Source organism: Astatotilapia calliptera, chromosome 18 (genome assembly GCF_900246225.1).
Source record: "Astatotilapia calliptera chromosome 18, fAstCal1.2, whole genome shotgun sequence".
Classification (NCBI taxonomy): Eukaryota; Metazoa; Chordata; class Actinopteri; order Cichliformes; family Cichlidae; genus Astatotilapia; species Astatotilapia calliptera.
In genome coordinates, this window is record NC_039319.1 from 24462727 (window position 1) to 24489395 (window position 26669).

A 26669-nucleotide genomic window follows, 5' to 3' on the forward strand; every position below is an offset into this window, starting at 1 on the left:
TTTCTTTTAAATTTAGTTCTAACTGTTTAATGGTATTTTATAAATAAAAACCATTCCTCGTGGTCACAACTGTCAGTGATGCACAAGAACATCACGTACTGTATTTCATGAATCTTGAAAAGGTTACTTTAAAATCCACCCATAACGTAGGAGTGGCATACACACACAAAAAACCCCTGTAGTAGCATAGATATATATTCATAAATGTATTTATATATATTATATGCAGATACCATGTTACAACAAGTCCTATGCTGAGAGTCTGCATTTTAACAACACAGACTTGCCTCAAAAACGAGCCAGACGAGACACTGCTAACCTTATTTTTCCTACTGAACGCGTTCTAAGTCATTTGAGCTAACAACACGTTACGAGTCCTATGCTGAGTCTGCTTTTCAAAAGCAGACTTGACTCAAAATGCCAACTCTGAACACTGCACACAAAAGCACAGTCTATCCGTGCATAGGCCTGAACACAGCCTGTCTCCAGAGTGTGTGTGTGTGTGTGTGTGTGTGTGTGTGTGTGCGTGCGTACGTTAATGCTGGTCAACTACTACCTGACAACAGCAGGAAACAACACTCCAGATCATCTTGGTCTAATTGTTTCCGGTATCGAGAAGCAATTAGACCAACAAAGCTGCATTATGAAAAACAATGGACAGCAACAAGCCATTAACTGAGAAAACAAGTGCAATTAGGACTATTAATTGTACAAATCCGATGAAGTAATGGGCTGGTTTTCCCGTCTCTGTCACCAAGTGATATCTGCACCGACAGATCAAGGACGAGGTGAGTTTCAAAGACGTGAACCTGAAGCTGACCGCTCTTCAACAGCACTGCTGTCATCAGTGTTAAAAGCTACACAGATCATTTTTCAGCCAGGAGATTTTGAATTCTTCAGGGCACCAACACAACCTGATGAACTGTGATTACCTGAAAACCATTTCTGAGGATAAAGGTTGCAAACAAAGGACAGTTCAACCTTTGATTAACTGCTTCATATTTAGTTTTTTTGTTTGTTTTTTTTAAATGGCAAAAAATGGAACAAACCTACTGGATAAAAATAGAGTTGACAAAACTATACACCTGCATTTTTGAACCTCAAAGACTGCAGTAAATGAATTTATCTCCAAATGCACGACTCTGAACATCCACTTTTTAAAAGACAAACATCTTTTTTCTTTAAAAACAAAAAAACATCTCCCATCTCCTCTCTCTTCTCTCCCATCTCACATGTAATTTACAGAGACCAATAAAGTCCAAACTCAACACAACAATGTCCACAGGACACTAAATGCTGACATATGCAATATGCACACACCAGAGAACAAAAGTCTTTACAAGTCGGATACAAAGGACAAAAAGAGTGAAATCAAGAGGAATCCTGGTGTTTTGGTTTGCTTGTGGTGACACATTTATACTGTGTGATAACAAAGAAATGTTTAACTCCTGCAGGTCTGAGGAGCAAAGACTGATGTCCATGCAGACCTGGCATATCTGATGCATTTGCATATAAACTGTTTGTTGCCATGGTGTGGTCCTTGGGTCTATGTCTGATGGAGGGCGTGCTCCAGTTGGCTGTAACAGCGGGCCATGGCATCTGTGGGACTACAGCAGTGTGGCGGACAGGCAGGGACAGTCATTTTGGCTATGTACACATTCGTAGTCGGTCCATGGCTCCCCCCGATGAGTGTCATTTTCTCAGGTCTAGTACGCATACCTGTCAAACAGGAAGGCATATGTGGTTAGACAAAACGTCACCCAGTTTCAGTTTCTGCCGTAGTCAGAAGCTGTGTGAACGCTTCAAGGTGTACAAATATTTTCCAATCCGAACCCAAAAAGAGCAGAGGGCCATACTTCCCCTGTGGCATGTTTAAACAACTGTGTTGTCCCCTCCCCCCTCCCAAAAAAAGTGCATGTTTCAATTCGCATCACCTCAGTAAGACCATGTGAAATTAAAACAAATCATCCTAGGTGAACTTAAACACCTTTGTTCCCCTTTTGTTAACACAGAAAAACGCACCACACAAAAATACTGCAAAAGGACGGTCGCCTTATATACATAGAGTATAAACTCAACATGCACATTTCACTTGAAAATTAAGATGTGAAAATGTGAACAAATCAACTTGTTAGAGATATTCTTCTCCTGTTGAAAAACCCCCCCAAAAGAAATAAATAAGTCTTCTCATCAGATATTGATGCTTCTTTCCTGTGTGACAGAAAATAGGAGACAGATGTTTGTTTGTTTTTTAAGTTAATTCCCAATAAAACTGTTCTATCACTAACTACATTGCTGTCTGTATTACTGCTGAAGTCCTAAATGATCACCTTTAAAGTGTTTTTGTGCTAATAACATCATGTACAGTCAGACAGGCATGGAGAACAGCACTGACTGGGAGGCTTTGAACAGATCACATAGTTCAATTCAAAATATGAGACTTTAAGAACGCACAAGCATCTACTTAAAATCTATTGAATGTATCATCTGTCATATTATTATGTACAATTCCACTGTACTTTGTTCATCTCCCTTAAATAAACAGGCAGTTTGCCAATCTGTTATTTACTCATTTTGACATACTGTAAATATTAAATATTGTGCTTAAAACATGAGTAGAAAGTGATATTTTTGACTGTAAAAACCACAAGCTTGTTTAACTAATCATTTTCATAACTTGAAATGCAAATAGAAATTGTACATTTAAAAAAAAAAAAATGCACAAGTTTTGCAAACAACAAAGTTATATGGTACTATTTACCTAAAATGCAGCCAAGGCTCAGACTTTTTTTTATATAACCATTTCAAACTATTTACAGAACAATCAGGTGTTCTGCATCAAAGAAGAAGACACAAATTATTTATGCAACTCCAAAAAATAGTTTGTGTCCACTATGACACAGATGAGAACAGCACAGGGATAAACCTGCAGGTCTGACAGCAGGCGTGTCACTCAGTGTTTACACTGCAATCTGCCTTTGGTGGCTTTTTTGCAGCAAGTGTGATGTTCACTAGTAGAACTGACACACAAAACAAAACAACGACTACACCACACACTAACTACACAAGACAACACACTAACTTGAGACTCCAAACACGGCAAACGTCACAAACCTCTCACGTAGCAAAACTCTCGCTCTCTCTCTTTCGCTCACTCTCTCTCTCTCACTGCTAAAACATCCCCCTCTTCCCAAACAACCAAATGCCACATGTTGCCATATCATTTTTTGATTGTTCCACACGGTACATTTTTCCACCAATAGGGAAGGAGTGTTTTTTCTTTTTTCACTCACAATCAAAGCGTGTTTGCTAGCGCTCTCCTTAGAAAACGCTGTTTTTACCGTTTCTTCCCGGAGTAAACGACAGTTTTATTCAGAAAAAACCCCATCGGTTTTACGTGGCCTATCAACACAATTTAAAACCTGGTACATAGTTTGAAATCTGCACGTTCGACCCAAGTTGAAATGGAGACTCTGGGCCCGTCGACCCCAGAGGGTTAATCAGAAAGCCTAAGTTGGCTAGTTATGTATCGGGCTAATGTTTAAAGCTTTCACTTGAGTAAATTAACTCATATTACTGCTATGTAATGTTAGCTAAGTTCACAGCATATTCCATAAAAGCGCTGCCATACTGCATCACACTCAGTGCATTTCAATCATTGCTCCAGCGAGTTTGACAGCAATATAATAATCATAATTTAAAAAAAAAAAAAAATAGCGTGTGTAACGTATGCATACTGGAAAATTATTTACTAGCACTCACCTATCATGCGACTGGAAAGCGCAAACTCCGCCATTTGTTCCATCAAACACTCATTAAAACAGCAGCCTACAGGTATGTTAGCGCACTCATGCCCGACTGTTCCAAGGGAGGGGCGGGGCCACATGTTGAAAGAGACGGAGGCGCAAGGGAGCCCAGACCGCGAAATTTTGCTTTTACATTTTGCGACTCATTTTGTTTCTCTATCTGATAAGAAAACTATTCAACCAGATAGTTATTTGTGGTGAATGAAATACAGTTACACTTTCAAGCACCACATCTAAAATTCAAGCACTTTTCAAACCTTGAAAAGACAACATTAAAATTCAAGCATTTTCAAGGATTTCAAGCACCCATATGAACCCTGTGTGATACTGTGGAAACTGAACGCACTGCAGTGTGAAGAAGACTAGTGGGCATTTCAGCATAATAAACATATAGTTTAGCGCACCAACAGTCCAACTTAAGACCCTTTCTGTTTGACTCTTTCTCATATGTACAGTAAGCTTATTTTAACTTGCACCACTTTTTCCTTTGTCTTTATGATAATCAGTGTATGTACGCAAACAGACCAATGGCAGGAACTCGTTCCACGTGACGCTACTCAGCCAGTCATATCCTTAATTCAGAGCATGTGTGAAAGACAAGATGTATAATTCTGAAGAAGTAGGTTGCGGAAAAGGAGGGTTGAAGCTGAGATGGCTTACCGTATATCTGAAATCTATAGATTTCAGGCCATTTTCTAAAACATATAGAATCAACATTTCAAACAAACAAGTTCCTCAGTTTGGAAACCTCCACAGCACTCTACATCAGTCTTCTTCACACACAGCAAAATCATCTCTACAACAAAATGTCAGTTGCCCTTTACAAAAAAGTCCACAAATGAGCACACAATCAACCAAAGTGATAAAAATCAGCAGCATTGCATAGCCTGTTTCAACAATGCACAAAATGCCTTTCACACTTCAAAAGCATTGCTTCACTTAACCTAACCGCTTTTGTTTGTCACAGTTTAAATCGGTTTGTGGTGACAGATCAACACAAATTTTAGGTAGCGTATGGAAATTGTGTTTCGTAGGAAATATGGCAACTTGTTTCAGCTTAAAATATAGTTTGAGAGTCACAGGACGAGCCGCTAAGCAGTTTGTGTCATTGTTCTACTGTTTTGGCTGATAACGGTGTAGCATCCCTGACTGAATGATGGTCTCTTATACTGATGCTTCACAGAGGTTTTATTGGAAAAGTTTTTATTGAAATATTCAGTGAAGACACCGTAAGAGCTAGGAGCAAAACAAAACCAACAATATAACTACCATAACATCAAAATATCAAGGAAATAAATTTCTCCTGCTCACATATAGCATACAAATCAAATTTACATCACTCAATTCACTATATCACCTCACTAACTTACAACTACACATAAACTCTATTAAACGACATTGTGATTGCACATAACTTATTCCATTAAAGGAAACATTAATAAACCTTGTGCCACTGTCAGCCAGGTACAAACTGGCACAGGAAATGTACATATTTTTCACTTTAAGGTAGGGCTGCTCAATTAATCGAATTTTAATCTCGATTACGATCTGGGCTTTCAACGATCATTAAAAATGACTGAGCCGATTATTAGCCCCTCCCTCGTGCTTTACTCTCGCGCTGCTCCGTGTGGCAAATCGAGCGCACCTCTCTGCATTTCGAATACGCGTCACAACAATTAAGAGGACCCGAGGGAAGCTCGGGAAGCTAAGCAGAAGTTATTTGGAGAGGAGAGTGACTGTCGTTGGTTGAAAAGAGAGGCAAAAAAAAAAAAACTTCAGTGGTGTGGAAACATTATGGGTTGGTGGAGTCAGACGTGGATCAAGTAGACACAGTGTGTAAACTTTGCTACAGTGTTGTAGCTGCACAGCTGTACAGAGCAACACTGCAAAGTTCACTAAACATAGATGTTTACATTTTTCATTTATTTTTTATATTGCAAACATTTGCACTGTTGTCAGTATTTGCACACTATTTTATATTATTTTTTGACAATCTTTAAAGTCATTATTCAATACATTGTTATTGTTAAATAAATATCGTCAAATAATCGAGATCTCAATTTCAGTGAAAATAATCGTGATTATCATTTTTGCCATAATCGAGCAGCCCTACTTTAAGGCACACTATTTATCATATCCTAAAACAAACGTTACTAACAAGCCCTTTAACGGTTTTGCGCCAGTTTCCTGTTGCAAAATAAAAGCATGGATTTCAAAATAAAACAAAATTACCTTTCAAACTGCAAAATAGAAAAGGAACATTTTTAAGTCTTTCTCAGGAGTGGTCCAAGATAGGTACATATAGAGGACACATACTCTATATAGGAAGGTCCAGTCCGGGATGTTATGTTATAAACATACTATACAGTACCTTGCTAGAGCAATGTAACTTTGTGCCACAATGAGCAATAGAATGCATAAGTTGAGCATTTCAACTTGAGGGGTACTTTGAAATAATACAAAAATACAAACAGTTCAAATTTCCTTTCCCTTTTTTTGGCTTTGTGCCCCAAAAAACAGGAAACATATCTACACTGTTCCTCATTTTCTCCTACTGCTTAGCACGTAGCTGCTTACTAGTCGAATGTTTCCATTCCCACTGCTGTGTCAGTTTGCAAGAGACAAATACTTCATAATGCAGAGGCATAATGTTTGAAAAGCACGAGACCTACAAGAACAACATTTTCGGTGTGCCTGGGGAAAGGTACACTACTAACAGTGCTCTGCTTCATACACAACAGAGCTTTTAGCTCACATAAAAGCCAGCACTCTAAGGCCAATTAACAATTCTGCTATCAATATCAGCCTATAATCCAAATTAAATAATTCAGCAGTAGATGTACTCCAGCCTTTTCAATCCCCTCATAAGAAAGTCTATATGCAACTCTGCGCTTCCTTGTAACCTCTTATGGGACTTCTGCAGTTTCATTCAAATGCAGATAAAAACCTTTTAGAGTTTGGTTAAGAAGCATCTGTAAACAGACAGACGGCTATTTGATGCCATGATGACCATAAATCTTGCCCTGATTGAGCATTTTAAATGAAGCCTTCAGATTGAAGTGCTTTATTCATGGCTGCCGAAAGTGCTAACAAATCCAACAAATATGAAGAAAGTTCTGAATTCACCATTTATGAGAGGCTGTTAGCTGACAGCTCATAGAATAATCAGCTCAGGTCATGGCTACAGTCAAACAGTCAATTTTGCTTAGGAAAGTTTCTAAGCGAGAGAAATGACCAAATACTTCTGCTACTGTAATACTAGCAGCAGATGTACTTGTAGTAGACCCCCAGCCCATTCTATCAGAACAGCTTGGCAGGACCTATATTAAATGGGGCTGACACATTTCTATGGTCAGGAAGGTGGTGTGAAAGTTGTAGACACAGGCTAGAGCACATGTGGGTGGATACTACTGGGAGTGATGAAGCTCTCAGGCAGCAAAACTCACCGATCCATCAGATGCGCTGGCTCCTACTTTGTCCCCTGTTGCATTCCAGCACACTTCAAAGATCCCACCTGTCCCTCGGTAGCTGTGGACTAAAGCACCCGTCTGGAGAGACACGCACAGATTCATCAATAACAGGCAACATCTTTAGAATATTGTGGTTCAGCATGTATTACCAGATCAGCTTTTAATTTGAAGGTAGCATCACAGACCTGAGTGTTCCAGATATGGACACACTTGTCAAAGGAGCCGCTGGCCAGGTGCCTGCCATCTGGGCTGAAGGCCACGCTGTAGACGGGCTCCTGGTGGCGGGTCAGAGTGTGGATGCACACGCCCCGCTCCACGTCCCACAGGCGCACTGTTGAGTCAAACGACGCACTGCAGAGAGAGGGGAACGAGAGAGGATGCAAAGGGTCATGTGTCAAGAACCATGTGCCAGATATAAAATACACTGCGTCAGTGGCATGACTGCTACTTAAAACGGAAACTGAAACCCACCCCTAAATAAATCTAAAAATCTAGTCCAGAGAGTAATTGATGGGAAGCAAACATGGCAGAGCTGCATTATCCCAGACGCAGAAATGAAGATGAATTTTTTTTAGGCTGCTCGATGTTACCAATAACAAACCAATAACTCATTCTAAGCTTTAATTATTTACAATGATTCTTTATTCAGTTAAACATGCAGTTAATGAACTCTGAATTCAGAGAAAATACAAGGAAGTAATAATGCTGGCTAATGCACAGCCAACTCTTATTTGCATTGTGTAGTGAACCATGTCCAAATCCTGAGCACATCCAACTGAAAGCAAACATTTTTCTCTGGACTGTTCTTTCAAAGGGATACATCAGATCTCAGACAAACAAACAAGCATTTAACTCTCATGCCATAGTTACGTTTAACTGAAAAACTCCCAAAATGTTAGTATTAAAAAGGCCATTTACTATAAACAATCTGTTTATATTTGTGACTGTTTTCTAAAGGTGTTCCACCAACAACAATTTACATACCATTAACATTCCCTTATAAATAGAAATCCCCTTTGACACATGACATAGAGAGAAAAAAAGATGAAAAACTAGGAACACGTTTCATTCGATTCTTACCTGGCCAGCATGAGGCTGGCGTTGGGATTGTTGGTCCCAGGGCCTGTGGGGCTCCACTTGATGGTGTAGATTTCTTTACTGTGGGCCTGGAGGTCATGGACACACAAATCCTGCTTCATACTCCAGATCTATATGAGAGAAAATCAAGGCAACATTTAAAAGCTATTAATTTAACTTGTAATGTACGCTTGGGATTAGGGCTGCTCGATTATGGCAAAAATGATAATCACGATTATTTTCACTGAAATTGAGATCTCGATTATTTGACGATATTTATTTAACCCTTTAAGATCTACCATAGAACCAAGTCCGCCAGAGCTTATATTATTTTTTTTTTTTACATGTTGTAGTGCCATTTGTGGGAGCATTTCAAGTTGCTATACATCAATACAACTGTTATAGCCCATATATTAAAAATATGTATGCATTAAGTCCATAGTAACTACATTAATTGCAAAAAAGTGCAATAAACTACAAAAAAATTGAAAATCGTTTTTGTTTTTTGTTTTTACATATATTTCTACTTGGCGAAATTTATGAGGTTTATCCCTCAAAACTTTAAATACAAAAAAGTTGCAAAAAATAGTTTACAACAACAGGAAATTTATTTTGAGTGTCTTCATAGTTTTATTTTGGAGACACAGCAATTTTTATATACTGCAGGAAAAACAAAAAAACAATCCTATGATGCAAATTTGCAAAGAAAACAGCATGTGCATCAAAATAAACTATTTCCAGCAGTGCAATTCGAGTTCTAAGCATCCCAGAAACTATTCAGAAAAGTCAAACATGACTTATGAAAACACCAGTATAGGCTTTTAAGGCCTACAAGTAAAAAACTACATTTTCCGCGAAAATGACGTCACTTCCGGTTTCGGGCAGGAAATGCGATAGTTCGTGTTGACGTCTTTTTCAATGTGGGAAGTGTTTCTGGAATATTATGTTTTTGTTCCTGCAAGCGCTTTTTATGCAATTTTTGCAAAGCTATATGTGGAAGGAAACCGTGACCTAGGACAAGCTGATGGCATGAGATGTAAGTACAACTCCTCCGGTTTCATATGGAAAAAAATTTATTGTGCTAGCTTAAGCGGTTCAGGTTCTACAGGGATTTAAAAATAGTTACACAAAACAGAGCGTGCTGCTCTGACCGGCTTTAAAGGGTTAACAATAACAATGTATTGAATAATGACTTTAAAAAAGTAATATAAAATAGTGTGCAAATACTGATAACAGTGCGAATGTTTGCAATATAAGAAATAAATGAAAAATGTAAACATCTATGTTTAGTGAACTTTGCAGTGTTGCTCTGTGGTGCAGCTACTACACCATAGCATTTACACACTGTGTCTACTTGATCCACGTCTGACTCCACCAACCCATAATGTTTCCACACCACTGAAGTTTTTTTTTTTTTTACCTCTCTTTTCAACCAACGGCAGTCACTCTCCTCTCCAAATAACTTCTGCTTAGCTTTCCGAGCTTCCCTAGGGTCCTCTTAATTGTTGTGACGGTGTTCGAAATGCAGAGAGGTGCGCTCGATTTGCCACACGGAGCAGCGCGAGAGTAAAGCATGAGGGAGGGGCTAATAATCAGCTCAGTCATTTTTAATGATCGTTGAAAGCCCAGATCGCAATCGTGATTAAAATTCGATTAATTGAGCAGCCCTACTTAGGATACAGTGTTCCTATGAAGGCCCGGCTTGTTCTTTTCCGTTAGGCCTCATTGCGTTGAGTGAACCGACCTTTAGGGTCATGTCATCGGAGCAGGAGGCCAGCAAGCTGCCAGTAGGATCCCACTTTATGGCGTTCACTTCATTCTAGGGTGAGAAAGACGTGAGTGTAAACAAAAAGTCTGACTGGCGCACATGGCCACAGATAATACAATACACTACATGAGGATAACACTGGCTTATGACCAAACAAAAATCTCTTCTAAATTCAAGACTTTAAACAAATCGTTTCCAAGGTTAAGGTTTCATTTACTCCAGCTCACATTTTTATTTTCAAACTGGCCAAAAATGAGAAGGGTAAAAAAAAAAAAAAAAAAAAAAAAAAAAAACCAGACTCTTTGCCATAACAATTTGCAGAACAATCGTGTTGACCTGCATAGTACATATTTCTATGAAATAAATTAGTTAATAACCAGCCTATCAGGCTCATCAGCTTATGACAGAGACAAATGATAATGGCAGTGACACATAATGGTACGATAATTGTAGATATTTTTTTTTACCACTGACTGAATGCACTTTATGAGCACTATAACTTTTATAAGAAACCAAAAGGAGGGAGTGCCACCCTGATATTATGTAACACAGTAATGTTTCATCTAAATATAGTCAAACCTAATAATAGACATAAATTTAACTGAACCACTGTAAAGTGATCCCTCTCCTTTCATCTCAGACAGCTGTCACAAAGCTCCCTGCCAGTTTGCATTCACCTTTACTTTACTGCCATCTTGTGGCCGCAGTCTGCTATTGTCAACTGATCAGACCAATGTGCGGGTCAAGCGGACCTGGCTCTGCCTTTACTGCTCTGAGATCAGTCAGATCTGGGCTTTGTGTGGAAGCACAGCTAGTATTAGCAAGTAAACAAGTATCACCGAGTTGCCTCTTGCTAATCAGTGTGGCCAACGTGTGTGATGTAGAGAAAATGGAGAGTGAAAAGGTTGATACTAGCTGCTTTAGTACATTACCAAGGAAAGTTGTGACAATGATGTTTGACTTGATGTTAACCAACACTCCACCTTTATTTGTCATTAACATTTTAGATATTGAAAGTTAATCGTACTGTCAACGTTTTTCATTCTATTGATTTCTTGCTATTAACACATTTTATTACACTTTTTAAAAACATTTTTATTCATGCAGCAGCAATATTTGAAAAATTCTTATTTTTGATACTTACTTGATACAATTTTGCAATTATACAGATCATACCGTGTTTTATTGCTTCTCTACCTAAAGGAATGGTTTGAAAACTTCATCTAACACTTGTCAGTTTCAGCTAATAGTAAATCATTTTGGTATAGCAGATATTCATTTAACTAGAAAAGTAATATTTTACAAGTCATCAGCCAGGAAGGAGTGTAGACAGGCAGCATAAATGTTTTAATCTGATCCAGTTTATCTTGTTAAATAATGAAGGAACATGTTTCTGTTTGTGTCTCTGGGCAACAACCTTCTCCCTTTGTCTTTCTGTAAAAGTCACCGCACGTCACTGATCAAACACAGCGCATTTGAGCACCAGAGCTGTTTTCCTACTTGTGCAATGGAGTGCAAACACTGGAGTGTTCTATTCTCACCGTGTGTCCCTGGAAGGTCTTTACAGGTCTGTCCTGGCCCAGCTTACACACATGGATGCACATGTCTGTGCTACACGAGGCAAATGTGTTATTGCTTTGCCAGTCGACATCCAGAGCGGGCGCTGTGGAGAGGTAAAGATATAGCTTAAGGCTGATGTAGCAGTAAGTTGACGTAGAAGATCACAACGAACAAATCACGGTAAAGATTTCTTCCTTCCACATTAGATCTGATCATCAGATCAACATATGGTTTTAAAACAAAACAAAAGAAAAAAAGCTTTGTCTATTCATTTAAAGCTGAAATGATACCTTGTGTGTAAAGATATACTAGCTTGAATATCACAGGATCAAAGCTCAGTCACAATGTCCAGAAAAACTTGACAGAAATAAGTGAAGGTCTTCTCACTGTGCTCTCACACTGCAGTTCAACTAAAGGTAACGTATGCCTAAAAACAGAAACACTCCAGGAAACGTCATGTGAACAATCCAGCTGACTCCTGTCACTCACCTGAGTGGAAAGGAAACTGTTGCTTCGCCTCTCCCGTGTGTGCATCCCAAATAATTGTCGTCTGTGTGAAGATAGAGATGCTTTTTATGACGAACTAGTGTCATTTATAAAAAACAATCAAAAACATTACATAGAATAAAACACTCTCTTTTTAACATCTTGCAATCTTTTCATATTTTGCTTGTTGCACAAGCAGAGAAAATACAAAACTACACCACTATATCACAAACATGACGAAACTTTTATATCACAATACGCCAGCCCCTGGTCAATCATGAGAATCCCAAGGTGACAAGGTTTTAATATACTTCTGTACACTAGGTGGCAATGTTGAACCATGTGTTGATAATTCTGACTGGACAAACAAATAGCTTTGTGATTTCAGATGAAACGCTGCCCTTCACATTTATGACATACAACAACCTGATTATGTTACATATCCACACAGACGTGCATGGCATCAATTTGCTATTGCTAAAAGGAAGAAAATTATAGAAAATAATTGTCATTAAATTATCATTTATGCAAATTCATTTTTAACTTTCCCTTTATAGCAGAATATCATTACGAATTTTCTGCTTTTAAATTTGATTCTATAAAAATGGGCAATATTTTGAGTAATGACCAATCAAACCCAAGACAATGTGTTCAAATTGTTTGTTTTAGTCAGACCAGGAATCCAAACCAATGACCGAAGATTTCCACCCCAAAAATATTCATAAATAATAATAAAAAAAATACAAAGAAAAGCGACGTGTCTCACCTTATCCACACCAGCGCTAAGGATAAAGTTTCCTTTCTTATTCCACTTGAGTGCAAATATAGGGCCTTTATGCTGACCCAAAGTACTGGCCAAGTTACCTGAAAAAAAAATAACCAAATGCCACTTGGAAAGAGACCAGGGACAAACGCCTGAAATGCTACGATGCAGAAGATGCCAGAGTCTTACCATCTTTTGTCCATATCCTAGCAAAGCCATCATATGAGCCGGTTGCTAGTAACGTCCCCTCGCTCTGAAGGAAAGAAGCGTGGTGTCATTGGGTGCAGCCAAATTATTATGACTAATTTATGAGTAAATGAATGAGGCTCATTTTAAGCGTTGTGCATCGACTTTGACTACAAAAAAATGGTAACAGGAACATATAAGAGTAAAAGAGCACAAAATGTTTGCAGCTTGGTTATGGAAAAGGCCTTTTCCCTCATCTGAGTGCCTCCTTATACATGGCTATAGTTAGAAGGAATGCCTCTTGATAAAGCTGTGTTTATTAGCATGCACACAGGCACACAAACCCACACCCGAAGACTAGATGACCAACACAGAGCACTCAGTATGATCGTGTTAGTGTGTGGGTTCCACAGTTTAACTTGACACAATCCCACTTTCACTCACATTCCAGTCTAGTGAGGTGACGTCTTTGTTGCTGGGTACGTCCTGGCCCCCTTCCCGAATGCAGTGCCTCAGAACCAGCTGGGTGGATCCGCCTGTGCTGTTCTCGCTCAGGTTCCAGATCCGTGCTGTCGAGTCCCCGGACCTGAAGGAGTCAAAACAACCTTGCGTTAGGCACACCCACATGACTTGGACTTCTAAAATCGGTACTGATAAGGTTATAAAACTGACCATCATTGCTCCTGAGTAGGGTTGGGGTTTAAAGGCATTTTATCGAACCTGAACCCAAATCATCAAATCCAAAATCTTTTAAAATCCCTATCAAAACTTTTCACATCATCTGTTGAAGAAAAAGGAGAAAGAGATTTTACAAGCACAAAACTCATTCACGTTGGTTTATGTGGATACTTGGCCCTTTACGCAGACCCTCCTATATTACAGGATTGTTCCAGATGTAATCGCTTTTTTTCTCCATTTTATTTTAAGACGCATGCACATACTGAGGAGCAAGACTGTTGAATACACAGCAAACAGCCAGCTGAATACTTACCTCTGGTTGCCTACCATTATAAATTAAGACTCGCCGGTTTAATTTGGAAAAAAGGTTTAAAATGCTATTGGCATGTTTCAGCTTTTAATTCCTGCTGAACAGAGCTTTCTTTCAGATGATCGTTATTTTTCGCCTTTTTTAGTCCACATAGTGGTTGTGCATCCTGTTGGATTGCATGCATTATTCTTCTATATCATCTTGTTCAACTGCTGAAAAATTCAGGCATTTCCCTTGAGCCATGTTGACAAACAGTGGAGCGTAGGAGTGGAGAAGTTTGTGTCTGATGTAACCGCAGAGAGAGCTGATTTATGAGTGGGTTTGTCTGACTAAGAGTTTAACAAACTTTGGTCCGAGTAATTAAATAAGAGTAGAGCAAATACAGCGTTTAATGTACGGCCCATTTACCTAACAGGTGCAACTCTTGAGGTTATCTGCCTGGTTTTAAAGCCATAAAAAAGCCACCAGCTATAGATAGACTGACTGTAAAACGGCAATAAAGTGCACAGAGTTTGACACTTGAAGCAAATAGAGAAGAATTTAACATTGTGTTTAACCCTCTGGGGTCGACAGACACGCCGGCGCGTCAAAATCACATGACCATTTTAAGACGACACAGCTTTCACATGTGGGACATTAATGATATTTAGCGTGTTTAGAGGCTATAGTTAGTGTGTTGTGTAGTTATTGTTTTGTATTGTGTGTCAGTTATACTGTCACAGTTGCTCCAAAAAAGCCATTTAAGGCAGATTCCAGTGTAAACACTGTCTCCACATGGAAAACTAGACTGATACACCTCCTGCTGTCAGACCTGCAGGGTTTAGGCCTGTGCTGTTCTCCTCTGTCTTATACTGAACAAACTATTTTTGGACTGGCACAAATAATTCGTGTGCCTTCTTTTTGATGCAGCACACGTGATTGTTCTGTAAATAGTTGGTTAAATGGTTAAATAAAATAAAAAAACGCCTGAGGCCTTGGCTGCATTTTTAGGTAAATGGTACCATATAACTTTGTTGTTTGCAAAACTTGTGTATAATTTTTTAGAAATGTGCAATTTCTATTTGCATTTCAAGTTATGAAAATGATTCGTTAAACATGTTTGCAGGTTTTACAGTAAAAAATATAACTTTTTTCTACTCGGATTTTGAATTTTTTTGTCTGAATTTAGATTAATTGTGCTAATATAGTATGCCAAAATGACAAAATAAATTTCAGATATTTGAGGTTGTGCTGAAAATAATGATACCAAACAAGGCAAGGTAAACAGTTTTTAAATGTGAAATATAGAGGTAAGATCAAAAGTAGTCAAAAACGGCCAATTATACCCTGGACCCCAGAGGGTTAACACCAAAAGTGATTCTTGTCACTTTATCTGTCAGTGAGGGATAAATCAACACCTGTCAGGAAATCTGCTGCGTTGGATTCATGTGTTTTCTGAAAAATGTGTCACATTTGCAGCATGTTTTGTTCTTGAATACATACTCCACCCATGTAAAGAGATTCCCTCTGTGTGATTAAGATAAGATAAGATAACCTTTATTAGTCCCACGCGTGTGAAATTTTACCAGTGTTGGTCAAGTTACTTGAATATAGTAAATAGTTACTATTACATTGATTACTTCTCCAAGAAAGTAATCCTGTTACTTTACTCTTTACCTATTTTCAAAAGTAATTAATTACTTTATTACTTAGATACTTTTAAAAAAACAAGATACACAACCTAAAGCACCAGATCTTTCAGCCCAATTCTATTTCTTCTGCATAATCCATCATATAAATCAAATGAAAAACTCTTTTTAAAACTTGTTTTATTTGTTTTAATCTTTTAACTTTATGCACATTGCATCGAGCAAAAATTAAAAAATATGCAACATTCTCTCACTTGAAGAAATTTGTTTCAAGCTATTTTCTGCATATCCCAGCATATAAAATAAAATATTTTTTTGTGTTTACACTCACTCTTTCAAATAGAAGCAAGTAAAACACAGCACAAAATAAATAAAGTCAAAGATTCAGCAGCACTGAGTCCTGTCACTCTTAAGTCTATTTTCACCTGTTTCGCAGGAGTGGGGCTGTTGGAGGTTTGCCCGGTGCTGCAGCGGTCATGTCAGTGAGGGGTTCTGGGGGTTTCTCTGAATTTCACATTCCTGTGGCAGCGTGCTCGGTACTTGCTCAGATTTCAATTAAAATTTTTTGCTGTAGAAAGAACTTTTCTTCCCACACAGAGTGTACAACACACGCTAATGTTTTTGTCACTTTTTACGGAATCAAACTCAGAGTAATGTCAGTACTTCCCAGCTTTAAACGCTGCATGGTCGTACTCTCTCCCACACTCCATATTATCCATTGTTGATCTGCACACGTCTGCTGCTGCTGCCACGGATGTCGCACGCTCAGACGTCATTGTCATTAGACACTCTCATAAACAAAATCAAGGTTTAGTAACGCAGTAACACAGCGTGCTAATGGGAAAGCAACAGTAATCTAGTTACTGTTTTGCAATAGTAATCCCTTACTTTACTTGTTAATTGAAAAAAGTAACGTGTTACTGCAAATCTCGGGTGATTACACTGAAGTGCACCAGCAAATGTCCAGGAAAACACTCCTCTAACTGAGAAACATTCATTTAGCTGTGATAAAAGCTCACTGACTATTCCACACAAGTTATTCTTTTTATAAATCAACCATTTAAAAATGATCAACTATGTTTACAGATCTGGACTCTTTATAATAAATCATCAAGAGTGAACTCTGGGTAAAAAATACTTAAATTACGACCGATATAAAAAAGACAAGAAGGAAAAGCTAAATCATTTTGGTTATTTGAATTACAAGGTGAAAAGGTGATAATGTGAAGGTCTCAAAGAAACACGCTTAGCTGCGCCAGCTCTCGCCCATAACAATCCCACGTTTGCATCAGAAAACTGTAATACTGACCCAGAGGCGAGGAGGTCGTTCACTGGGTTCCAGGCACAGATAAAAACCTCCGATTCGTGGCCCCTCAAGACCATGGCTTTACTCTGGGGGATCTCCACATCCCTGTCTACCTCCATCATCTCCGAGTGGTGATCTACAGGAAGGAGCGTGAAACAAAAACTTGAGTATTCTTTAAGTACTGTGCAATTTTTCAGAAAGCAAAGCGAATGCAGTGCAGCAGGAAAAGAGAAGCAAATACATGAATGATGAGAAAAAAATAATGAAAAGGTATGTTATATGAGCACATGCTAGTTTCCTCTCATTGAACGCAAAGAAGAAAAAGTAGAGTCCTGTTCTACTGCTACAAAAGTTAATTTGAAAAGGAGTAACCAGTTTTCACTAAACATCATTGTGCAACAACCAGCCTAGCAAACCGCATCACACTGTACAAGATTAGTCATGATGGGAATCTGACATCACCCAACCTACAAACCACAGCATTCCCACAGCAGCACGCGAGTATGTCATCGCTTGAACTTATTTCATAAAAAGTGGCTTAACCGCAAGCACGAGGTGCTGAGGTCAGATGGTTATCACCACTGTGTCCACACAGCAGGAACCGGATCCTCAATGTGGAGGCATTTAAGCAGTGTACTGAATTGTAGGTCATCGGCGTTCTTGAAGTCCTAAAGCTCCAGCACACATGAACTATTGCAGGTAGGGCTGGGCCACATCATACCGCTCACGGTAATATCGGTATAATGTTGGGCAATGATAAGAAAATGAAATATTGTGATAGAATATGGGTAAAATGCATATGCGCAATGCCTTTGCTTTCATACGCACCATCATTATTACTGAACCGATTTTATGTGGTACACGGCGCTCAAAAATCTGTCAAAAATGTTTTAGTACCACTTTGCTAAGCTATGAAGCTGCACCGCTTGATGGATTGTCGGAGCATTATGGCTACCGTAGTCGGGAGCCTCGCAGAGTAATACATACTGTGCTTCAACATAATATTACCGCATTGTGTGTGTATAACCTCTTTATAAGCTTTGTGGATATTATACATGGTTATGCTGAGGATATGTCGGCCCATTGTACAACACAGTCAGGCCAAAACCAACCAAACCAAAAGCACTTTACACAAAACCCTCAAACTGTGACGCAGCCATGACGGGAAAGATTAAACCGGTCACACAGACAGAATCATGCAAAAAAATAAAATAAAAATCAAAGAGGTTAGCTTTAACAAGATGCAATCTTTCAGAATATTATGAAGCCATTCTAGTGAAATTAGCAAAAAAAAATTTTTTTGACTCATAACCTGATTGTGACATTAATTCAGGTTGTACTGTTGCCTCACTAAAAGTAGATCATCTAGGTGTTTTGTGTACTCATGTTTGAAAATGTGCCAACACTCCTTTGTTTTATAACTGTGTATCAGACATTTAGCTCAAAATAACATCCTGCATGAGACAAGAAAACACAACAGGTAGTTCACAAGCTGATTCAGATTGTTTACAACCATGAGCTAAACTTACTGGCTAAGGTGTGGGATCCATTTTCCTCCCCGTTGGCAGCACCCTCTCCGTTCTTGGTGCTTCCCTGTGGCCCCGTGCTGCTGCCACTGCTCGCTGCCGCCTGCTGCTGGGCCAGCTTGTCTCTATAGGCCTGCTGCCTGGTCTGGACCACATCTGGCATTACGGCATCAATCAAAGACAAGGACTCAATTGGCCTCCCGTCAAATAAGGTGCCATCCTACAAAGAGAACATACAGTGTTATTTAACCCCATTACCAAAGGAGTTGGAATGATTGGGTGGAAAATTGGGGGGGAAAGGGGAAGCTGGAAGATTGGCACGTTGACAGTAGCCATCTTAGTTTTGAAAAACTGAATGTGATAAAGAGGAACAGGTCTGACTGTGAAACTACTTGCTCCGTTTAGCACCCAGGCTCTTTTAACAGAGCCAAGCAGCTGTGACACGGCCAGCATGTGTTTGGCATTGCCTTGCTGAAATAAGCAAAGCAGCATTATTGCTGAAGATTCACCCCTTCCATAACAACATGAATTTTGGCTTTTTAACAGTGTGTTCATAACAAGCCAGGTGGTCTGGCATTCATGATTTCCAAAAAGAATTTCTAACTGAAGTGGTCACACTGTTATCAGAGCAATCGACACATAAGTAAACACTACACCCATTCTTTCCAGCATGTTTCAAGTGTGAACTAATCAGTCGATAGCAATGCAAAGACAGACTCTGACCTCATTGATGCTGACTTCAGCCTCCACATACTGCAAGCCTTTCTGAATGATGGAAATGAGGGCAGCAGGGGGCACCAAGGCTCCATTGATGTTGGACTGACTGATGTGGCTCTCTATGCCAAAGGTGAACGCAGAGTGAGAGAAGCCTGCGGGAAGAACGGATCATGCAAAAAGTAGGATGAAGTCAAAGTTCATTTCCACAGACTCAAATGCTGCAAGATTAAAAGTTATTCATGACCAAATATTAAAACTACTAACACTGCGATTACTACAACAGCAAGCAGAGCTGTTTGATCAAATATTGATTTGTTGGACATACCAGACTCCTGCAGATATCTGTAAACCAGGAAATTAACCTCATCACTGCTTATGCTCATTTTTAGTCCTGGTGATTAAACCATTGGGTCAGCACAGGATAGGAGCCTGTAAAAGTAAAGCACAAAGCACAGAGTTCATTAAAAGCCAGTGGTATTAGACACTGCAGAAGTGAAGTGCAAACGAGTTCTAGTGGTACACATCTCGATCACTCATGTGTTAAAATCAACAACAACATAAATGGACTGCAAAAACATTAGTTGGTATTCTGGCGCGCTAAATCAGTTTTAAAAGGGTCATACATGCACTGAAAATGAAAATGAATCCTTAAATGAAATCATTAAAAATAAATTAACTTGCTTGACCTACATCTTGGATATTCAAAAACAGAAGTAGGCAATCGCAAATGTCATTTGATAAATGACGACATCTTGTTCCTCTTTATTTGTGGATGCAGAAACCACTTAGCTCTAGGCAGGGCACCAGTTTCCATTCATTAACCTACAACAGGAAATAATTACCAGCCGCCTTCACGAGGCAGACAGGTTATTTTATACTGAAACGTCTGGGAAAGATGGGATTTAAACCTCGGCAATAATCCATCGAGTACTTGTGTCTGTCCTCCATATTTGTTCATGCAGAACCTGCACTGTTTAAATGGGACTGTGGAAATAAACAAGGAGACTGGACGAGGGACAGAACATCTACTGTTTCCACGATGCCAGCCTGCTGAAAAAGTCAACATGTCTCCTGCCACATCCCAGAGGCTCAGATCCAAGACCAACTCAACCAAAAGGGCTGGAATCTGGTACAAGTCCTTCAGTAATCCATAACAAGGTGGTCAGAAAGTCCTGCGGGATACATTTTCTCACAATGAAGCAGTATGACTAGAACTTAGCAAAAAGCCTGAAAGAAATCACAATCTCCGATAAGCTCTACTGAAGGAAACAAAAAATGACAACTAACAACACATTTCAATAAAATATGCACCCCTTGCCACCAGTGTATTACTGTCACAGCACTGTCTTCACCTTAAAATCTCTGTTTGATGGTTATAGCACAAATAAATGTAAGCTGATGCAGCACTCCTGCTGTGTGAGCTTTTATGCTCACAAACGTGACATCACATCTGCTGGTGACAGCAGCAGTTTTGGTGTCACTTCAACCTCTTGATTATTATAACCCAGCTTGTGCCTCCACAGCTGGGTGCAGAACCTGAGTGTACAATCGTGTTGGGTTTTACTGCCAATACAGAAGCTCAGTGATTCACAGATTATACAAAAGGGGATGTGTCAATAGTTTAAAACACGAGACCTTGTGGAAAAATAACTTCGCCAATGTCTTTGCTTCCAGTTTTGACTCCTTCCCATCTTCCCATTTCTGAACTGATGTGGCGTACAGTCTGAGTAGCAACACCTATTGTTCATTAGAAAACTCCAGCAGCCACCCGCATCTTTAAAAGCGAACATAAATAGAAGCTGAATGCAGTCAGGTCTAAATGGTGAGCAAAGAGTTATGAGTATCTCTTAGGTAACTTTCAAACTTGTTATGAAATTTTAATTAGCAGCTTAATAGCTCAGAGACATAACTCCCAAAGCTTAAGCATCATAAGTCAGCTGTCTACCCAAAACCCTTTCAGACATGCATTTCTTTTGATTAATCTGACAGCATCTGAACATGCTGGCTTCTCATCTGAATATCAGTCATGGTCACTTTTCTGTAAAGACTGTCATGGCAATCTTAATAGTTTAGACCTTTTAATATTTATGTATCGCTTCCAAGACAACATGAAGTCACAATAACTAACAGGTCTACGTCTGTCACATAGCCACTCACAGTAAGATTAAAGATAGAATAAGTAATTCGAGATTATCTGATAGAAAAAAAATTATGGCACTAATAAATATACACAGATGGGTGTGTAATTCATTTTTCTAACAAACTGATGCATCCTCATCAACTTAGAATGAATACATAAATACATAGACAAATACATATTGGCATTGGTTTGTGGAAGCCTCCATGTTGCCTTGCCTTCTTTTATTTTCATCATATCGCCTCCATCACTCCTCTCTCCCCTGCCTGATTTCCACCTCATACTTTCTTCTCACCTCAAGCTTCATCTCCTAAACTGCAGTCAGAGCTCTAACACAAGAAAACATGTTACAATTGTATATTCTTAGCAAATTAGACATGCCACCTTCCCATCTTTGGACAACAACAACAACAACAGCTGGTTACATGCTAACATTATACCAGCTAATGTAAGACTCAAGGTTCTACTTTTAAAATAAATAAATAGAATACAATTATTCATTAATGCGAGAAAAAAGAAGGACATTTTTGGATGCTGTGTGGATTTTCAATTTAGGGCTCAATGTGACTGCACCTGCAAATGTGCTTATTTATCATTGCAGGTTCAGTCACACATAACACTGAGGGGAGGGGATCCCTCAGTAAAAAAGCTGACAACCCACTCCACTCTTAATTAGGCAAGGGCCTGATGAGACGTGGAGGAGACAGGTAAGCCATTTTAAACATAGAAAAACAGACTGAACAACTCTGAGGTCAAAAAGGAAGAACCAACAAAGAGAAGATACTTCCAGCTGCGCCCTTATTCCAAGCTTGACTCACAGTTAGGAGTCCACTAACTTTTAACTCCTGAGGCCAAGACTGTGTCCCCTCTTGGTGTTGAACCTGGGATCTTTTGCGTGGAAGGCAAATATGTTAACCGCTACACCAGTACAAATGATAATAGAGTTGTGATATTAAACCTCTAATGTATTCACCACCCCCTGAAATTTCAATCAGTGATACTGCTTGTCTTCAATGGCAGGTCCTTCAATATCTCCCCCTCAATTACGAGAAGACTCAGATCCTTCACTTGAACTTCCTGCATGTCATTGATATTCCACTGTCTGTGTGAGTTTTCTTAGTCTGCATTTCATCTTCAGATAATTCACTCTCTTATTAGCTTCACTAACATCAACATGATATTCCTAAAGATAAAGTATGGAGTTAAATATGTGACTTATCATGAAACTGAGCCTGATTAACTGCAGGAATTTAGAGATTACAAGCATAAAATAACCTCTTATAACAATAATTTGGCAGCACTGGTTGACATTTAAAGTCATAAACAAACTATTCATATATTTCATGCTACATGCCACTTTGCTCTCTCTCTCTCTCTCCAGTTTCTCTGGTTCTCATTTCAGCCTCATTTATTCTTTTAAAACTAGACATTCAGCAGACCAAGCTGATGAAGTTTCAATGACCACCCACCAAATGTTTAAAATAGTTGTACAGGTGTAAAAACACAACATACGAGTCAGCCGTACAAACAAACAAAAAAAAAACCCTGCAAAGACACTCCCATACTGTAAACCTATAATGACACATGTTATTAATGGTGTTCTGTAAAAGCAGCAGGAGGATTTATTGACGTATTCTCTAAATAAATATTTCACATCATTAACAAACATCAACTTTAATTAAAATCCAAGCATTTTAGGACATTCCTGGTGATATCTATTAATGCTGGATTCTCAACATTTTCTTTCACATTCCTATTACTAGGACCTGTACCACATAAGTAGTCATTTCAACATTCCCAGGATTAAATATGAATATATATAATACAAGCTGAAAGGAACACAGCTGTTGCCAACAAATCAGCTACAAGAGTGCTCTTAAGGGGCAAATTACAGTACTGAAAGTACTGTATAAATGTGTGTGTGGTTTAAGTGCTTTGGTCAGTGAAACTGGAAAAAGAGTTGCTAAAAGTAACTCTTCAAGTGCAGCTTATTTAAAGCAAGGAAGAAAAGCTGGAAAAAATACTGTGTAAGTTAAGGGACTTCTCAGTGTTACACCTTAAGGACATGGGATAATCAGAAGGACTAAATCATGTTTAGGGTGTAAGACAATTTTCTTTTTTCAACTCCAGCACTGATGGTGTTTAACAGCAAGTAAAGAATAATTATAAAAACAGAATTCAAAAGTAGGCTTAGAGAAAGTGTCAGCTTCACGTATCAAGGCAAATAGAACAACAAGGAGAAAAAAAAATGAAGGAGGAAGAAAATAAACACTCTAGCCCTAAGTATTATCCACAAACCAAGTTCAGAGGGATTTTCAAAGAGTGATGAAACATTTTGTTTGTTTGTTTGTTTGTTTGTTTTTACAGAGAACTGACTGGTCAGCATGTAGTGATTTTGTACCTGCTGATCTCTTATCTCAAATGTAAATAGGTTATATCTGCAGCATAAGTTACTACGGTGATGTAACCCTGTACGAATACAACCCCTTTGTAATACTGACAAACACTGGGTTAAACCTGAAATTACCGCAATAAGCCCAAATCCTGCTCCGTACTTTAGACTTCTGGTTAGACCACAGATAAAAGACTGCTGTGCTCTTCTTTAGAAGAGTCCCTACACTAGGCATTAGCGATATAATTTTCAACACAACCAAGAGAAAGACACCAAGCAATACCTACGGAAGGGGGTGGGAGGGCAAAGGAAGGACAATAAATAGTGATATGTGTTACCCATGTGATCGTGATATCCTCAGAGGCGCATCATAGCGCTTTTGTCCTCGGAAACAATTTTCAGCCCCTAGGAGAAGAAAAATACAAACATAAATGCCCCATTACAAAATCAGTAACTACACTACAGTTCATTATACATACAAAAGCTGCTTGGTGTGTAATCACTCCTTAAAACAAACAAACAAAGTGAACAAAACATATTTTCATATCTTTTAAGTTTGATATGAAAAGTCAGACTCATGAGTGGCACCCTTATGACTCGCAGCCCAACTCTCCCCATGTAGTGGAGGTAAATAATCTGCTCCAGCTTTCTGAGAACCAGACAGGCCCTGCCACACATTCACGTGGGACACAGTTTCCCTATCAGTGTCATGACAAATTACCCTACTGAGAACGAACATTTTAGCAATGGCTTGTTAGCAAGTGGATGAGAAGGCAACCTGAGTAAAATGCTCTGAAGGAAGGGGCGTGTCACAAAACAATGAGAGAATCTAGGTCAGCAATGCAAAAAGCTGAATACACCAAATGGATATGTGTGCCATGCCTGGCACCAATCCCTGCAGTACTTCTCTAAAAGAGACGCATGCCTTAAATACACTTAAATAGTAAAAAGGAAACGAAATACAGATGTTCCACTGTTGATTCAATGTAATAAAGGCGGCTGTTGCCTAGAATATTAACAAACAATTGCTCACTTCTTCGTGTGGTATTTTGCATATTAGTACTTTCAACTGGGCAAATCAGATTTTGTTTGGTTACCATTTTAGGCGAAAGGTCGTCTGTCTGACTGGAGCCAAGTTAAATACATTTGTCATCATGTTAGTCTGCAGGGAGCTAGCGATGAATGAATGAGTTGAACTTTGGTGTGTGACAAGTCACTATCAGCACAGTGTGTGCTCATAAATTACTCAAACTGCCCCCAAGTGCCTTTAAGACAACTCTGTTTAAAATAAACTCTCTACTATCAGCACATCTATTAACAGAGTAGCAATAAATAGACTTAAATAGTTCCTGCTGTATTTGTAGGTAGGCTGACAATTGTCCACATGTCATGTGTCACGGGGAGATGCGAATGTACGAAAGGGCGCTACCGGCCTTAGCATTCCAGATATAATTGTCAAATGAAGGCTAATTACTTGCGTTTCATTCCCTTTAACTTCACCACCAAAGAATAGTTCAAAGTTGTGTAGATGCAATTTTAACGTGGTGTCTAGTGTGCAGTGATAAAAGCTAATCAAAAGCTAACGTGCGAGTTAACATTAGTTTTGCCTCAGCGGCGGCCGTACCCGTCAGTACACATGCCAGCCAGGCAAGGCGGTCTGTACTTCATTTAATGCTCCTCACAAGCACTTAGCCGCATCTGCTAATCAAATATTTTAAAGTTCTATTAACCCGTAACTTTTTTTTTATTCATACAAAAATATACGCAATTCACGACAACAGAGTAAAGTTAGCTTCTCTGAAACTGCATTTCAAACGAATACAGTGAGGTCGTCAGCCCGCTGCCGCTCTGAGCCTTCCAACAAGCTAACTAGCTAACCTAGCATGCTATGCTAACAAGTTAGCTACAATTTCCTACCTACTTGGACAAAAACCTCTCAATTGGCGATATCTTCCACAGCTCTCGTGTTCAAGTCAAACCGTGTCATCTCTTTAACCGACTGCAAGAATGGTGGTTTTCCCACATATATGAACTACGATAAGGTTATAGTATTAAAGCTAAAGGTAGGCGTTGAGAGGCTGTAACGGCTTCAGACATTAGACACATTGGAGTGACCCGACATGCAAAAATGAGCTCCTGTAACAACTGTTATTTCAAAGCGGCGCGGACTAAAGATCAATATAAAGATTAACCCGTGACGACGGGAGCCCATTATGCAAAAATATTCCACGTGTGTTCCGTTAAATAATCAAAACTAATAGCTCACTCATGTTAGAATAACAGGGTATTTTATAATTCCGTCCACATGTAATTGAAACACAACCATAGAGCGGTAACTAACCTATTTCCCTCAAAAAAAAAAGCCACCAAAAATCACGCCGGGTTTTGCAAATGCTGAAACTGTCCTCGGAGTTGATTAAATATAATGTCTTCGCCCGTTTCATATGTTCACGCCAACATGGAGCCGCATTTCCACGCAGAAACCGAGCGATAAGATTGGGGGGGGGGGGGGGGGGGGGATTAGGGAGAAAAAAAAAACATACCAAGGCCTCAGCGAGTTTGTCCCGCAGCCAAGCACCAGTCATAACAGTGTCCTCGCCCATCCCCCACTACACCCCATTTTCTCTTGGCGAGTCACCACTAGCCCTGGATTAATGACACCCCACCCCCTATCCTTTCCCCAGTCATTCAGACTGGGAAAGTCAACAACAGCTTACATCATCATTGCAATCTGTGTTTTACACAGATTTATCAGAGCGCTTTTTTTAGCTGCACACATAATCCATAATCATGCTAATTCCGGCCATGTGCACGATGAAAATCACAGTCACGCTGTACTGTAATCATTTAAGATTTATA

General features: G+C 39.2%; 1 protein-coding gene across 6 annotated transcripts; it reads right to left on the minus strand.

The window, feature by feature from the left end:
* tbl1xr1b (TBL1X/Y related 1b) lies at positions 1 to 26373 on the minus strand. Of its 6 annotated transcripts, XM_026149745.1 has the most exons (17): positions 25732 to 26048; positions 24149 to 24215; positions 21637 to 21747; positions 19607 to 19710; positions 19288 to 19433; positions 18568 to 18784; positions 17042 to 17174; positions 13561 to 13702; positions 13120 to 13183; positions 12934 to 13031; positions 12171 to 12231; positions 11663 to 11784; positions 10098 to 10172; positions 8357 to 8484; positions 7462 to 7627; positions 7253 to 7354; positions 1 to 1719 (listed from the first exon to the last, which is right to left on the minus strand). In XM_026149745.1, the coding sequence occupies exons 4-17, from the start codon at positions 19662 to 19664 to the stop codon at positions 1693 to 1695; spliced, it is 1539 nt and encodes a 512-aa protein (XP_026005530.1). In that variant the 5' UTR covers positions 19665 to 19710; positions 21637 to 21747; positions 24149 to 24215; positions 25732 to 26048; the 3' UTR covers positions 1 to 1692. The 6 variants fall into 6 exon arrangements, with proteins under 6 accessions (XP_026005530.1, XP_026005528.1, XP_026005526.1 ...); XM_026149743.1 differs by lacking the exons at positions 21637 to 21747; positions 25732 to 26048 and adding an exon at positions 26354 to 26373; XM_026149741.1 differs by lacking the exons at positions 21637 to 21747; positions 25732 to 26048 and adding an exon at positions 26152 to 26301.
* Positions 26374 to 26669: the final 296 nt, after the last annotated feature.